The sequence below is a fragment of the Neolamprologus brichardi genome, chromosome 18, assembly GCF_056152115.1.
Source record: "Neolamprologus brichardi isolate AB-2024 chromosome 18, ASM5615211v1, whole genome shotgun sequence".
In the NCBI taxonomy this organism is placed as follows: domain Eukaryota; kingdom Metazoa; phylum Chordata; class Actinopteri; order Cichliformes; family Cichlidae; genus Neolamprologus; species Neolamprologus brichardi.
Window position 1 is genome coordinate 23,589,913 of NC_142121.1, and position 17,521 is coordinate 23,607,433.

General features: G+C 40.7%; 1 protein-coding gene across 2 annotated transcripts in view; it reads left to right on the forward strand.

Annotated features, from left to right (window-relative positions):
• kcnab1b (potassium voltage-gated channel subfamily A regulatory beta subunit 1b) overlaps positions 1 to 17,205 on the forward strand; it is a 44,581-nt gene extending 27,376 nt beyond the window's left edge. For both annotated transcript variants that reach the window (XM_006786576.3, XM_006786577.2), the window contains exons 6-15: positions 333 to 377; positions 2,524 to 2,568; positions 4,566 to 4,609; positions 8,447 to 8,533; positions 12,534 to 12,619; positions 14,052 to 14,172; positions 14,251 to 14,345; positions 15,361 to 15,481; positions 15,603 to 15,691; positions 15,784 to 17,205. In XM_006786576.3, coding sequence (XP_006786639.1) covers positions 333 to 377; positions 2,524 to 2,568; positions 4,566 to 4,609; positions 8,447 to 8,533; positions 12,534 to 12,619; positions 14,052 to 14,172; positions 14,251 to 14,345; positions 15,361 to 15,481; positions 15,603 to 15,691; positions 15,784 to 15,873 — 823 coding nt within the window. In that variant the 3' untranslated portion in view covers positions 15,874 to 17,205. The remainder of the gene's footprint in view (positions 1 to 332; positions 378 to 2,523; positions 2,569 to 4,565; positions 4,610 to 8,446; positions 8,534 to 12,533; positions 12,620 to 14,051; positions 14,173 to 14,250; positions 14,346 to 15,360; positions 15,482 to 15,602; positions 15,692 to 15,783) is intronic.
• Positions 17,206 to 17,521: the final 316 nt, after the last annotated feature.

Genomic DNA, 17,521 nt, shown 5'->3' on the forward strand with positions numbered 1-17,521 from the left:
GGTAGCTGTGACTCTAAAGTGATTTACATAGTCTTATTCAACACTGGAGGCTCCGCATTATGTTCACAGCTCAATTTACCTCGCCTGGGCATCGTCTGTGTGAATAATGCAGAGCACAGTGGAGTTTTACGGGGATGAATATTAATTTTAAAGGTCGCTGGTGAAATTCAGGCGCGCAGTACAGGAGGCATTTACCCTTTATCTTGGGCTCCTTCTGATTTTTAATCAGGCATTCATGGTGCAGATTTGTGGCAGATAACACACTTACAATGCTGCAAGAGAACTGGAAGCCTGGGATCTAATCATATTATCTCTTGTGTTTTTCTTTACAGAGCAGAGATAATCCTGGGAAACATCATCAAGAAAAAGTGCTGGAGGTAAAGTGTTGCGTCTCAACAAAGCGAAAAGAATCCAAGAATGTGTTTTTGATTGCATATGCACTGTATCGCTGAACATACTGCATGCCAAAACACGAACATCTCACAAACAGGTGTGTGTATATTAAGCACATGCCATTTAAAATTCACAGGCTTTAAATTGCTGCTATATGAGCATTCGCTCTTGTGAAAGGGTTTTCCACAAGATTTCGGAGCTTCGTTCCGGGGATTTTCAACCATTCAAGAGCATCAGCGTTAACAGGCACTGACATGGGTGATAACACCTGATTCACAGCTGGTACTTCAGTTTATCACAAAGGTCCCACCACGTGGAAAACTGTCTTTGCATATGGAGCACTTACTTTTTGAAATATAAAAGAATTAAACAAGACTGTTGGCACCTAAAGCAGTCCCCATGCATCCATTCTGGTCTACTTCTTATCCCTCATCATGGACTAAAGCTTCAAGATGAGTCATTTCACCATCACTTGTCATTTTGAATCCAGATTTTACTGCGAAATTCCTCGCTCATCGGCTGAGTGCCAAAATTTAGAGAATAAACTTGATGCAACCGAGACCATAAAGTCAGCGGCAGAGTTACAGAGGCAGAGCACCGTTTTCCCGTAGACTTTCTACTGAGGTTTTACAGACACAGCTTGTTGGCCATTTTGGACTTTTATGCTGACAGTGCAGGATTAAAGGACTAAGGCCCCAGTCACATAGGCCTAGAAGCCTCGAGACTGGTGAGTAACCATCTGGCAACCACCTGTCATGTGGGAAAAATTTGAATTCCCCAATTGGTTGCAAAAGGAAGCTGATGGCAGCTGGTGGGAAAATGACTGCTAAAGCCCCAGTCACACAGGTCTAGGGACCAGTCAATGGCCCCAATTTTTCCCTTGTGTCCCACCTCCTTGTAATTGCCTTGGTCACTAACAGCTGCAGTCATCTACAGTTTGGATGGAAGTGACGGCCAAATACTGTCTAGCTAGACTCTCAGCATTAAAAAGTGACACAAACAGGAAAGGTTTCATCTTTTGACACATGTTGGCTGCAGCTCTGGGCAACAATTTTTACTAAGAAGGCAAACCTTCTCCATTTCTGGAGGAGTTGTTCTACCACTTGGCTAGTAATTAGCGAGATGTTTTCATAGATAAACATGAAAACATAAGCATCCTTACTGCTACTGTAAATGTCCTGATATTATCCCAATATAAGCATGATTTGAGGTTTAGCATTTAATATCTAAATCTGCTAAAATATACAGAGGAGCAAGCGTTGTTAACTTTGTAGGAACTTAGTTGCAAACCAAAGTAGTGCAAAAACATTAGGTAGAAAGTAATTGTTATTATTTTCTTCCTTATTCCTTCAGTTGAATTGCAGCCCCTCAGTTCTATCCTGGGACCCTTGTTGTAAATTATTTCAAATATGCTTTTAGTGGAGGTAGGCATGGTTCACGAACCACATGAAGCAGCCTAATAATTCTGGTGTACAAAATGCACAAAATGTTTGTGTTTATCTGTTTTCAAGCTTTGTGTATTGGTGACATTAGTTAGTTTAATGTTGAGAACATGCATCCATGCGTCCCACGTTAAGTGGAAAATTTTCAAGCAACATTAATTCACTTGATATATTATATAAATCAATTCATTAAATGAAAGTGTAAACTTGACAAATTTGCTCATGTCAAATCAAAACAGATGCTGGTGAGCGTGAACTGGAACTCCACCACAGAAAACATCAGTTATATTTCGCTCTGCTGCATGCACTGCCGAGAGAAAACCCAGTTATGCGCGTCACCCCTTTTAACTGCTCACGCCAGCTCTCTGCCCGACCTCACCTCAGCTGTGGACCTGTTTGAATTATTGATCATTCAAGCATGGCGGGTGGGTTATAGTGAGGGCGCTGTCTTGCTAGAATTCAAAGAAAAAAAGAGTGACCCTGTGGTCATTATACTCTATGACTTACTCGATGTTTGAAGTGCAGTGTAGGGTGGAAGGCAGCTGACATAAATATAGTTGATTGCACTGATTTGTACACATAGGCAGATTCCATCATGCTCACATGCAGGTATGGTCACATACATATCATCTTTTTGAGAACACCTTTTTTTAATGGTCTTTTGATGCGTCTGACGGTCTTCCTGCAGGAGATCCAGCCTGGTGATCACCACAAAGCTGTACTGGGGAGGAAAGTAAGTATGTGTTCATACATATTTATCCATGTGTCCAGCAGGTGGGTTTTCTTTCTCAGACGGTCAGGCCATCTCACATACACGAGCCTATTCTTTAAAACGTTGCCTCCAGCTGCAGCGAGCGTGACACAGATGACACAGAGCGCAAGGACACAGATGTGGAGGACAAAATGACAGCATGTCTCAACCCCTTTTCCTTACTCTTCTAGCCACCCTCAGCTTTCTTGCCAAACTGCCCAAAGTCATAGCTGCTTCTGCTGTCACGCTAAAATATTCTCAGTCTGCATTAGTGGCCATCTGTATCTAAAAGTCTTCTGGCCATGGGTACATCCACATACTGTTTGACTATTCTTAGATGGCTAAGAACACTAGAGCCAAGCCTCAATTGTGTAAATTTAATTAAAACTCATCCTCTCTGAATTCTGTCAAGGTATTTCAAATCTCTCCAACACAGATGGATTTAAAGAACAACTGCTTAACCCCCAGTTGAGTGAGCTACGAGACTGTCTCACAGCTCGCTTGTCAAACATCAGTTCACCCCAGGATGCCTGGATATTTGCAAGATTCATATTTCCTCTCTATTGCGTTTCTTCAGTCTTTTGCACAAAAAGTAACAATAACATGGAGGAAGGATGGCATGCTTTGTGTTTCAAGTGCGTTTATATCCCATAAGCACTCTGGAAAAACCATAGGAAACAGGGAGGAAGAAAACGAAAGTGTGAAATGAAGCAAGGCGAGAAGTAAGGCAAGTCGCGGGCATCTGAACAAAAACAAACACACTGGAGCAGAAACAGAATAGAGGAACAAAGTGGAAAAGGAAAATGCAGGGGTGGGGAAAATCTTTAAGTGCCTGAGTAAACACAAGTGAGCCTAGAGACAAGTCATTGGAAAGCTGTTAGCGCCAGTGTCATTTCCAAATGAACCAGCAGCTGTTTTTAGCAAAACAACTCTCAGAAATGATGTGTGGGCTACACTACACACTTAGCAATGCATGTCTGACAATTTAGCAACCAGCTAAACATAGTGACGCATTTAATATCTATATTCCTAAACTGGGGCAGCACGGTGGTGTGGTAGTTAGCGCCACTGCACTCACAGCAAGACGGTCTTCTGTGTATAGTGTGTGCGTGCGATCTCTCCAGGCACTCTGGTTGCTCTCACAGTCCAAAGACAAGCATGTTAGCTTCATTGGTGACTTTAAACTGGCTGTCTCTATGGGTTAGCCCTGCAATAGCTTAGCGACCTGTCCAAGGAGTAATTCGCCAACCAAACTATGACAGCTGGGATAGGCAAAAGCCCAACGGCTACTCTGAATAAGATGAGTGGAGGAAGATGGATGGATCCTTAAAAATACCAAACAATAAGTAAAAATACACAGTAAGAATATAAAGTTGAGTTTAAGCAAATGTAAAAATGCTACAGTTGTCTTAAGGGAACATGTACATATGCATCAAAAGTGCAAATTGTCTCCTTTCAGAATTGTACTAATTCTAAAATACTGATACATCCATGTGAAAAGAGCTTTATGTTATCCCGACTCACTGCAAAACTTGCAGAGCAATAGGTGGCTGCAGTGTCATAACACTGTATCATACAGTGTCATGATACAGTCTAAAGTTGAAAATGGAATAAGTGTTGCATAAACTACAAGTACTGCTATATAAATATAGTACTGAGTAGTGCTGCAGTCAAAGAAAATCATAGACTGAAATCAGACATACGAGGGAAAACCTCTGCGTGCTATTCTCTAGATTACTTTGTGCGCTGATTGCAGTTTACCTGCTGGCCTTATTGGTCTAAACAAGTCCTAAATAGGCACAGAAAAATCAGGTATTTGCTTCTGTGCTCAGTGAGAAGCCATGAGAAAAATCAGAGGTGATCAGGACAGACACTGCAAACAAACTGCAAAGTTTGTTCTGGAGCTGCTTCAATTCGCGAGAGCTGTGAAGTAATGAAGAGTATGCGCTGACACCCCTGACATGTACTTCTTGTTGCAGAGCGGAGACAGAGAGAGGCCTCAACAGAAAACACATCATTGAAGGTAACAAGTCAATTTCTTTCCCTCTGCTTTGTCCTTCACATCACCCCACCAGTCGGAGCCCCGCTGCACTCCTCTAATCTCCCTCTTTTATCTCTTTTCCTCATCCCTCTTTGTTCCAGTCTCCGTCGCTTCTCGCCTTTTTGATATGAACACAGCTGAATTTGAAAGCCGTATTAACCAGTGGTGCATTAGGCACTCGCAGATGTATTGTCTTCTTGTAATACCTCCACAGGTGTCTGTCTAGGAAACTGTTGCATCATTTAATAGTGTTGTCCAGACTGTCTCTCCTGCCAGCCCCTTTAAAAAGAGCTAGGGCCTTGATGAGACTCATAACAATAAACTTTAGCTCTCATACCCTTGGCTCGATCCACCCCGCTTCCCAAACAATTTGCTATCCGATCCACAGCGCAATGCACCTCCTGCAGTGACTCAGCTCTTTGCCACATTATTAACATTCACTGCAGCTGCAGCAACTCTCCCCCAAACGAGAAACGGGGAATGCGCTAAGAAAGGGTTGGAAGAGAAGGACAGAGAGTACAAAAGAGAAAATGGGGTGAAAGCCAACATCAGAGAGGGGAAGCATAAGCGGTATTAGCAAAGATGAATCCATTTGGCTGTCCATGTAATTGTAAGAGAAAGGTGCAGCATCCCTGCCATAAGTGGAGAGGAACATTTCATCAAAGTCTAATAAACTGACTGAGCGAAACATCTGCTGCCATCATCTTCCTCACTACAGGCTGCCACAGCAGGCCTGCCATTTGACTGGACTGAAGTGATGTTCAGGGGTGTATATGATAGGGAGTAAAAACCTAATGATCAGCGAAAGAAAGCCGCAGAACATTTTCTTGCATCAATGTGACGATGCAAGAAAAGTCAAGGTCTCTTTAGAGTCATCCTCACAGGAAAAAGACAGCTTCAGCATTTTATAAGGCTCTTTCACAGAAAACACAATTGAAGGCATTCTTCTATCCCAGATGCCAATACAGTAGCTTTGTTGTTCCACATCTTTTTTCCCGATCCAAAAATAGACTCCCTTCACAGCCAGTGAACTCCTGCTAATCCACGAGACAGCAGAAACCGCCCGTGATGACGGTGCAGGCTCAGATTAGGATCTGTGTAATGGGTGTTTCTGGGATTGTGGGAGTGCAAACGACAGAAGAAGGAATAAGTGACTGTGATGGTAGGAGGGAGAGTATAACTCTCAGCTGGGATTAGTGGGTGATGATGAAGCCTGTGGTACTAATCTGCCACGCACACACGCGCTTACTCAAAAGCGCGAGAGTGTCTTTTGCCTCGACTCCCTGTTACTCTCCTGTCGTCTTGTGCGACAGTCTCTTGTGTGCGCTTTTCTTCTTTCATCTGGTCTTCTGTGTGTATGCGTGAGTGGAGACCGTATTGAGATCTGCTCACAATACTTTGTTGCCGTCACTTATCCTCTCCTCAGCATACAGTGTTACTCCTCTAACAAATACTGAGTGCGACCTTTCCTCTGATCCCTCGTCTTTCTGATCAGGCTCTAGGCTTTGAATTGTTTGGTTCCTCCACCAGCTGCCAGCAGCATTTATTTATGTAACAATAAGAAAGGATTGCACAGGTGTTTTTTTTTATCCAAGAGAAGGTGCCTGTGAGCTTGGTTTGACAGTGATTAACTCTGAAAATAGTTCTGAATCTTATAAATTACAATTTCGAATCAAACTGATTCCTGTTTGTGCAGTGAAAATGGTGGCAGGTGCATAAAACGTACAGCTGAGTAGTTGTGACAGTAATTAAATTAGAAAATATGTATTGATTACAGCTATTCCTGTGAAGTGAGCAATGTGTTCTATAGATCTTTTATATGCATGTTTGATTTTTAGAAATCAGAGTAAAGTGCTAAGTAAAGCTATCAAACTTTGTGAGTGAACAGCATTGGCATCATCATTCACTGTCACACACAAAATTTAGCCACTGCCAATCAGATGCCAGATGATATTGCACTGTGAATAAAAATCACAGTGCTGTCAGTTTTGGTAAGTTTTACAAAATGAAGTGAAATGAATTCCCAAACCATGACTGAGCCTCCAGCGTGTTTTACAGATGGCTGTAAACACTCACTGTTACACCTCTATCCTGATGTCCTCCATACAAAGTGATGATGGTTTGAACAAAAAGTTTGGATTTACTCCATAAGACCTGTTGCTACTGATTTTCAGATATATCATAGCCTTTTCTCCCCGTTTCCCATCTTGGCAGCCACTCTTCCACTGAGTCTATTTCTGACCGGACATGACTTTCAGATACTGTTCATCTGCTGTACAGTTTTAATACATAATACAGTTTTATGTCTGTGAAACTGTTATCTTTGGCATTTTTTTCTAGATTAAACTAAAGGAATTGGATTGTGTATTCATAATATGTATTTTTGCAATAGGCTGCTAGAACCAAAGTGCCAGAAGATATAGTTTAAAATAATTCATGTGTTACATTTAGACACCATACTAATTCATCTTTTGAGTTAGGTCCCCCTTTTAATGCCTGTCAGCTAGTCTGTGTTAGTTCCATGTTTGTGTTCATGTTTTTTGTTTGGATCTTTAATCTTTTCTTGTTTTGTGTTCTGGTTGGACTTTGTCATTCTCTGGGTTCTGGATTCTGCTTAGACTTATTTCTGACTACCTGAGTCCTGCATTTGGACCCACATCTCTTAATTACCAGCCTGTTAAGCCCTGAAGTATAACGAATCAGCATTTTCATTTCAAATTTTCTTTCAAACATTATCTTTTCTTATTTTATTAAAACAAAAGGGCACCAAAAACATCCAAAGGTTTAACTATGTGAATCTTGACACTGCAATGTGCCACTAAGACTATTGATATAAATTATGGCTTATTCCAATCATCTGTTTAGCACTCATGCTCACACTGTCAATATTTACTGGAACATACAGAGTACTACCATAGCTAATTATTATATTACTGCAACTGGAGCCGTCTCCTGCTGCAGCAAGTCAGGATGACGGCCACGACGAAAGCAAATTAACAAAACTGAAAACAAAAACTGAGCCGTGTGCTTTGTCTTTAAATGGCCACAAAGCCTCCTGGAATATCAGCTCCCCAAATAATCAGGATCATTACCTGGTATGTGGGACACTGAGAATTTACATCTTCATAAACTATCCCTCAGTAAATCATCTATTATTAAATTCGGCAGTCAGAAATCATATTATTTGTCTGTGGGTGATGTGGCATTGGATTAGTCGATGAAGTGACAGAGGACTTTTTGTTTGTTTGTTTGTTTTGTTTTGTGTTGCTTGGGTGTACTGCAGGCTTGTAGGTAAGCAGCATTTTGTTGGTTTGCCAAAAAATAATTTGTACATACCAGGTAAACCAGACTGAATATGACAACTTGAATGCAACGCGAGCTGGATCAAAAGCTGCAGCAGGCCAGATGCAGCTGGAAGGCTCTGAGTCACATGTGGCCAACTGTCACTTTGTCATGTTTACGAACATGTTGAGCTCAAACCCCCCAGGAGCCACTTCACCTTATTATTATTATTATTTTTTGCCTTTTACCTGACATAACTGTGACTTTTGAATGCATTTGAATGTCCCTTGTTCTTTTGAAGCTGGCACCCCTACCAGCTAAGCATGTCGCTGTCGCGGTGTTGGCTAAAAAGTGAAAATAAAAAATGATCTCTCTTTTCTGCAGATGTAGGTCACACTCTATGTATCCTTGCACATGCCCATTTATTTCACCATTATAAGAAGGACACCCAGGACTCATGGTTCCTATTAACTGTCTTCTTTTATTAGAACCCAAACCTCTCTCTCTCTAAACCTGCCATATGTCTTCTCACTCTAGGTTTAAAGGGCTCCCTCCAGAGGATGCAACTCGAGTATGTGGATGTGGTCTTTGCCAACCGGACAGACACAAATACCCCCATGGAGGGTAAGTGATTGCCAATACAGACTTCATGGGGCTGTTGGGGGGGAGTTAAGTCAGCGACAATACATGTTGTTCTGTAACATGAGAGGGTGAGAAATTCTGATGAAGCCGCTGCCCGTACTGGACCGGCGGCCTTTGGCTTTGACCAAAAGGGGGGTTTGTTTTTGCAGTCAGGTTTATGTGTTTTTCCTCTGACATATCCCTGAACATATTAGAAGTAATATGACAATCTTTCCTCGTCTCTCTTCCCTCTATTTTAGTCCACCAGTCTCCCTCTATTTCTCTTCTGTCTCAGCGGGATCGCTAGCTTCCACAGGGTCTCCAAACTGCACCCGCTCCCAGCCCTCCCTGCTCTTCAGAAGCAGGATTATCCGGCCCCTATGGGGGAAGCTGGTGTATTTTTGGGTTGGTCTCACTAGATACAAGCCCTACTGAGTGCTATTTTTCTTTAACACTCTTGCACTTCCTTTCCCACACATCTACCTTATGTTACCACCATTTATTTCTTTTAGACACTTCCAGTTTCTTACTCTATTATCTCTCCCTTGCCATGTGGGCATCACAGATACTTGAGCCCCTTTTCTGTCTTTCCACACAAACTCTCAAACCACAGGTAGTATTTGAGTGAAAGGATGGAAGCGCCCTGATCTCACTGAAATATTTTCCATTCTTTCCTCTTTACCCCCCTCCTCGTTCCCCCTTCGCTTCCACCCGTGGGAGCCAACAGACTGTGGGAGGCCGGTCTGTCATAGCGATCGTTCCAGGGTCCTTGCTGTCACTGGTACCAGTGGCTGGTGACTAGCAGGCAGACCCTGCAGCCTTCTCTATCAAACCTTTTAGTCTTTTGCCCCCTGCAGATGAAGTCTCTTCAGCTCATGTCAAGAACTGTGATCTGATTGAGAGTCTGACAAGATGATAGGAAGTGAACAGAGAGAGAGAGACGTCAGCTGAAAAATATATCCTGACAAATGTAATGATAGGTAGACAAAGCAGGCAGGCTTTTATCACCTCTGCAGCACATTTGGCCCATTAGTCAGTGAGAGAAATCGGTCTTGTTTGCTTCATAATTTAATACAAATGAGCATGGCTACCCTTCTAAATCATTGTTAGGGTATCAGTCATCCTTAAAAACTTGAGAGTGAGGGAGCGAGGATGAACCTCGTGCATGAAGGGACTGTTTAGCAGATCTCTCCGTGACTGACACTCCAACATCATGCTGCTAAAGCCTTAACTGCATCAACAGCAAAAACACCAAACAGCAAAACAGCACTGTAGTTTCAAATATGCCACTGAACAGGTGTATCTGCATCCATCTGTGTTTGCATTTGTTTTTGTGACTTTAACTGCTTCCGACTTTGTGTGAGACAGCTTGCGTCCCCATGGGGACCAATAAAAAGTGATGTCATGGCTGCAGAGTCTGCCTTTGTTAGAATCATTGCTTTTCTTCTCCCATCGAGTCATGCTTTTCTGCACCCGTGTTGTCTCCCTGCTTGTTCTTTTGTCTTTTTCTTTCTTTCTTTTTGGCTCATATCCAGTCCAACAGCAGGGACAGACCAAGTGCGTGCTGCAAATATCCAACTTCTTCCTTCACGGAAGACTCTGTCTCCCCTTTCTCTGACTGCTCTTTACTAGAGCAGCTGTCAAAGTGATGAGACGCTATGTGAGTTTTTCTCCAGCTGAATATGACAAGAAGGTTCTCGAAGGAGGGGCGTGTGTGCCACAGTCAATTCATTGAATGAATAGGTACATGGGTAGCTCGCAGAATAACTCGCTCAAATCCAGCCGTAACATTGGTACCCAGTCACTCAGAATCACATTTGATTTGAGAGAGGAGTGAAGCCATTCAATAAGCTGAATATGAAAATACCCCAGACCAATTGAATAAAGAACAGAATGCAGAGGCAGACAGACAGAGCAGCGAAGAAGACATGGCATCAGTAAAATGATTTTATATCAGTCCTTCCAGCCGAGTGTTATTCTCTAGAGAGCAAATGAAATGAAACCGCCACAGCACACTGAACATGAACCCCTTAGCTAGCAATGCAAAGTGCCAGGACATCACCTCTCTCTCCTCAACTGTTCATTACAGAAGAAGAGCATGGAAAATGATCTCACCTACTCAGCATTGCTAAACGTATCTTTATTATTTCTTTCCCCATGCTTTTTTTCCACAGCCGTATAACTTAGAACGGGTCTCATCTGTCACTGACAATCTCCTGTGATGTGACATATTTCCATAAATGAGCAATATTTTTAGTTGTGTTCTACGTCCCCGCTGTTAGACGCCTCACTATAAAGAAACTCTCTGAAATGACATCCTCAGAGATACCTGCCTAGACAAATATGGATATCAGTGGGAGTTGGAGGCTTTCTTACACCCTCTGTGCTGCACTGTGATACCTGCCGGCTGAAGCTGGCCAATGTTCCAGACCTTGGGGTGTGTTGCTGATTAACTCTGGCTAGCAGCCAAGCAGTTTTTAAGTTTGATATGTTTTTGTACTAATGAGAGTGCTTTGAGATGCGTTAGTTGGATTTTGTTAGCTTTGCGCAGAGCCTGTTTCTGTATCCCTTTTCCTCTGTTTCCATTCTTTGCGTGCAAGGCTAATTGGCTTCTGCATATTTGTGCAAATGCAATCAGTCAATGAGGTCATACATTCATTTTTTCACATGTGCGCTCTTCATTGCGTGTTTTTGCCCACAGCTTCACCCACATCACCCTCCAGGAAAACACTGCGGTGTGTTTTTTTCTATTTTTTTGTGAGTGGGGTGTCAATGGTGTTTGCAGCACATCTCACCTGAGCACAGGACCAGTGTGGCATCTGCTGTTGGAGCTGATGACTCATCGAGCCCTTGTGGCAAGAAACTTTATGTTAAGACTTGAACGTTTCAATGAATCAAGGTGTCATCTTTTTTTTTTCCCCTCTCGGCATTGAGATGGATTATACGTGTATTTGCAAACTGTTATTAACTGTGTGTGCCTCTGAGGTTGCTACATGGTTCACAGCATTTTTTTCCTTCTATCTTTACATCCCTTCAAATCCCTCCCTTCCTTCCTCCCTCCATCCCTTTTGGAGCAGATGTACTGTTATTCCTCTACCCTCCCACCTGCTTCACCCACATGCACACTTGCTCTCTGTCTCTCACAAAGCTACATTTTGGTCTACAGAGAGAAAACTACTGATGAAAAGGAATCGCTCTTTTTTTAATCACACTCTGCGCTCTCATCTCCTCACCCTCATATCCAGCCTTTCTGCTTCACATTTTGCATGCAGCATTGTACTAAGGTGGCAGATGGTTTATTAATTTCTTTACAGACTGAAAATAATCTCATGAATTACTTGATCACACTGCCTTTGGTTTCTTTAGTAATTAGAAAGTTTGCGTGTAGCATTTAACGCACACACATTCAGAATAATAGCTGTTTCTCTTCATGTGTTTGATATCCTTTGAAAAAGTACTTCGCAGGGGTTTTACTAAAAACTATTTAACTCTTCCACTTTTCCAAAAACCGCTACTTTCCTGCCACATTCTGAGACACAAATACACAAACCACTGAAGGCCGCTTCTGCTGACTTCAGCCCCTTCAGTATTTTTCCTGTGGTTTCCTCCACGGCACAGGCAGCTGAGTCTTTTAGCCCTGCAGCCTTTGGTCTCATTAAGTAGTGTGACCCCAGCAAACAATATCTACTCACACATGGGTTTAAAAGAAGAGGCTGGACACTTCAAGGATCCACTTATCTTTTTCACTGTCCTGCAGTTTTACCGAAGGCTCAAGTTTTAAAGCTCTTGGAATCTTCTTTGAACCTGCAAGTCTTCTCATAATTGCGTTATTACCTGATGAGAAAAAAAAACCTGAATTTAGTATTGCTGTAATATAATTTCTATGTTATAATGTGAAAATAATGCAAGTTAAGCTGTTGAGACAACCTCTCAAATTTCTAGCATGGCTCCATTCACTGTTCAGTTATTGATGATGCACATATCTGCTCTTTAATGTTTGCAGAGATAGTCAGAGCAATGACACATGTGATCAACCAGGGGATGGCCATGTACTGGGGGACATCACGGTGGTCTGCCATGGAGATCATGGTGAGTGACAGACAGAGGACAGAGTATTTATTTTAAAAATGAATAGGCGTAATAGGTTGATATGCACTCACTGGTCACTTCGATAGTTACACCTTTCTGGGTTAAAACCCCTTTTGTCTTCAAACCTGCCTTCATGGGTGGAATCCAGTGATTATTTGAGTTTCTGTTGACTTCCTTGAAGTAGTCTGACCATCTTCCTCTGAGCTCTGGCATCAATAAGGCATTTTTCACACAGAGATCTGCTGCTCACTGGATGCTTTCTCTTTTTGACCTACTCTGTAAAATGTACAGATGGCTGTGTGGGAAAAATCCCAGTAGATTGGAAGTTTCTGAAAAACTCCACCATGCCATGCTCAAAGAAAGTTAAATCACCTTTCTTCCTCATTGTGACGCTCAGTTTGAACTTCAGCTGGTAAGCTTAACAGATCTACATGCTTAATACATTACATTGCTGCCATGTGATTTGGCCGATAGATATTTGCATTAACAAGGTGTTAAACAGGTGTATCTAATGAATTGGCCAGTGAGAGTACATCAGATTCTTTTTAATCCCTGTTATGATTTTTGACCATGAATACAATGGAAAAATCAGACAGAGACATGCAGTGCTCTCTATAAACTTTACTTGCATCACTTTTATGTTTTATATATTTTATAATAATTTTTTTTTTAATTTAAATTTGATTTCATTAATTTATTTATTTACTTGTTTCAATTTCCATGTCCAGTTTAGTTTTGTTTCAGTTCATTTCCACAGTGGTTTGATTTGTATTGTGTTGAAAATCCTCAGTGTTATCTTGTGGTAACCTCAGTTTTCTTAATCATTAAAAAATGTAAAGAGTGTTTTATCAGGGGCAGAAATTTCCCATTCAAAATAGATATTACAATATAAATGCATCACTCATTGAAGGTAGTTTTTAAATTAGCTGAAGTCTAAATAAATAGATGTACCATTTACAATGACTAAAACTATGAAAATATCCTTTATATTTAAAAAAAAAAGAAAATCTTTTAGATAGTTTTGTGAGTACATAACATTGTTTCAGTTATTATAGTTTATAATTTATTTCTGCTAACTTCACACTTTAGTTGAAGCTTTTTGTTTAATTTACTACAATAACCCTGGTTAGGATGTGCTTGGCTAAAAAGAAAAAAAAAACATAGTGTTGAAACTGACTGACCACTGACTCTGATGATCAGCCTCACATGTGATGTTTTGCATGGATAAACAAATGTGAACAGAGTTCAGTGACTAAAGTGTCTAAATTTTGTTGTTGTTGCTGAAGCTGTCAGCGCTGTGAAAGATGTGCAGTTTCCTTGTGCTATACAAAGAACAGCGGAGCGATAAAAGTCATTAAATACAAAGAGTCAGTCTTACACATTACCTTATCACTTTCTGCCATTCTCATCATTCTGTCCGCTCCACATTTAGGAAGCATATTCTGTGGCCAGGCAGTTCAATCTCATCCCACCAGTGTGTGAACAGGCAGAGTATCATTTCTTCCAGAGGGAAAAAGTGGAAACTCATCTTCCAGAGCTCTACCATAAGATAGGTAGGTCTTAAGGAAATTTTTCTGAATATCAAATTTGCCTAATTTGCTTGTTGCTTAATTGTGACTGTGATCTTGCAGGTGTGGGTGTGGTCTCTTGGTCACCTTTGGCCTGCGGGATCATCACAGGAAAGTACGAGAATGGTATCCCAGAATCCTCCAGGGCCTCGATGAAGGTACAGGTTAAATTTGACCTCTGTGGTGCTACATATTTGAACTGATATTGGGGACAATGTCAGTTCAAACTAAACAAACTAAAAGTAGGTATGATCATTTCCATTTCACAGTGAGACAGTGTATTTGAGACAGGCCATGTTTAGCTTATCAAAACTAAAGAACAGCCAGAATTCTCACAGATGGGAGAATTAAAGATGAAATGAGCCCAAGATTCTCAGTTACTCTGAGAACAAAGTTGTCAGGTGGCATCGATGAGAAGTGAAATTCACTTTGTCTATTTAAAGATAGATAATTTGCTGCCATCCAGTTCTTTATAACATTAATGCGGTCCTGAAGGATAATAATTTGGTTACACTCTGGTGTTTAAATGGCATGTACAGGTGGCTATCATCTGCATAATAGACTTCAGAATCACTCAGGATGTTTCCAAGTGGAAGTATATACAAGGCAAAAAAGATAGGCCCCAGGAGTGAACCTTGGGGTACACCACAAGATAAAGTGGAAAAAGACTGCACAGCACTCAAAGGAGGATACCAGAGGGGAGGTGGGAAGGGGTGCACATTAGGTTGAGAAAAGAAAAGTGCAGAAGCACCTTATGGTCTCCATAGAAATCAGGATGTTTTTAATTTTTTAATGTTATTTTTTAATTATTATTAATTAATATATTTTGTATTTATGATTAATGAAGTTTTTTTAATAGAGTGAATGTTTTATTTGTTTAATGTTTATTTGTGTGTGGGAGCAGTCAACCACATAATGTAAGAAATTCCTGCAGGATTAATAAAGTTTCATTAATTGAGGACACAAAATTAGCAGAAGCAACTGAGAGAGACAGAAAGGGAACAAATCCAGACCTTATCTAGAGATGTTAAGTGAAGTTATACATCTCTCAGTCAGGATACTATGATCAGCTGTGTCAAAGGCAACAGAAAAATCCAGCAATACAAGAACTGAATAATCATCTGCCTATCTTTGCATGTAAATCTAACACATCTGCTTTCACTGCTCCTGTAGCCATACCAGTGGTTGAGAGAGAAAATCGTGAGTGAGGAAGGGAGAAAACAGCAAGCCAAACTAAAAGAGCTGGCTCATATTGCGGAGAAGCTTGGATGCACTTTGCCACAGCTAGCCATAGGTAACAGATAGCGTCTGCTTAAACTTTTATTTTTTGTCAAAGCAAATATATGTCTTTGGAAGTTCTCTCTCCTTTGATACCTCATTGCAAGTCTGAGATTTCTCCTTTCTCTGATCTTCAGCCTGGTGCCTGAGGAACGAGGGAGTGAGCTCAGTGCTTCTGGGGTCCTCCAGTCCAAGCCAGCTCACAGAGAACCTTGGAGCCATTCAGGTACAACATCATGTCAGTGTAATCTCTTCATTAGCTGGTCTTGAGGCACTGCGTTATCATGACATATTTTTCCTATGTCATGTTCATTTTAGGTGATTCCAAAGATGACAGCAGGCATCGCCTCAGAGGTGGATCATATACTAGGCAACCGTCCACATAGTAAAAGAGACTACCACCATTAGGATGGACATGTTTTAGTGAACTATGCTCCCAAAGCTTATCAAAGCTCACTTTTCACAGCCATGGCACCACAGGGTGTGCCCAAGATGCTTGTGTGTGTGTATGACTATGTATGTGTGTGCGTGTGTGTGTTTGTGTGACTATGTAATGTGTTATGCTTTGCTCCTTCAACCAGTACTCATTAGCGTAAAGTGAGCTACTTGACAAAGCATGCATGCTACAGCTAAAGTAGCCAGCCACTGGAGTAAACAAAACAAAGACAAAGGATCCAGTGAGATAATTGCTAGTGTGAAAACTTCTTCCACTCTTACAAACATTGCAGGAGGCGCTGAACCACAAATTCAGAAGAAGCAAAACATTATTTAATTTCAACATACTGTTTGTTCAAATTATTCTCAGTGTAGGTGAAACAAAAACTTAGAGGAAATGCTACCCCATAAGCATTGCATAAAGCTCAGTAAGTACACCAACTGCAAAGCAAAAGAGGATATGTATCAAAATGTATGCATTACAGAAGTCAAATGTACTAGATGTGTTTTGGAGTGCAAAAAAAATTGGGCCTGGTGTCAGCAAACTGGATGAACAGTTGTGGTTGCAGCTGGAGCTGGTCCGTCATCATGATAAACTGTTTCAGTACTGAATGAACTGAAATTCTGGTCACAGCATTTTTCGCTAATACCATGAGAGCTAATTCTAACAAAAACATGTTTCAAAACATCTGTACTGACTGTTATATATAAATATATATCCTTAATAAGCAGCTATGTCAGAATGAGATTTCTGCCTCCTTATATTTTTTTTATTTTTTATTTTGGTCAGTTTCACTTATGCAAAAGCACCTCAGAGGGTACTTTCCTACTGCGTCCCTTTGACCCCTTTCAGTTTGTTCTCTGCTGGACTTCCTGTCAGTAGTAATCATGTCCGATTCGTTTAACTTTGTTTTTTGTTGTGACTAAAACATTTGTCTAGTCTAAGGGGGTGCTTGTGAATTGAACAAACAAAAAGCCATGTAGCTAGTGAAGAGAAAAAATAAATAAAATGAAAAAATGACACCATATGGACCCCTGCAGTAACTGCACCTGGAACTTGCTGAATTTTTGCCCAACTTCTCCCAGATGCCAGCTTTATGTAATGGGATTATCTTTGTTATGTTTGTTCAGACATGTACTTTGGTGTTGTTCATCAGATACATGAAAATAAAAAAAGTTAATCATTCTGATGTGATATGTTTTAAATGCATATAATTATTTTTCTATTGATGTTATGGATGCCTTAGGTTTTTTTTTTTAAACAAATGTCAATACATCAAATATTGTTCCCTTACTTAGAATATAAACTGCAATTTAAACAAAATAATCTCATGCTTCTGTTTTGTTTGTTTTGTTTTGTTTTAGTTATTTATGTATTTATTTTCCCTTAGCGTAAATTTAGATTTTCTCGCTTTATATTAAAATAATGATAATATTTTCCCTCTAGAAATTGCATAAGCTTTAATTTACTCATTCATTTACAGTATTTCATTTCTTTTATTTTATTTGTCATGCTAATGCGATTTTCCTGTTTCCAGAGGAGGGAAGCCAGTCTTTGATTTTGTGTGCGTTTGCGTGCGATTACGTGGAGACGACATGTCAAGATATATATATATATATA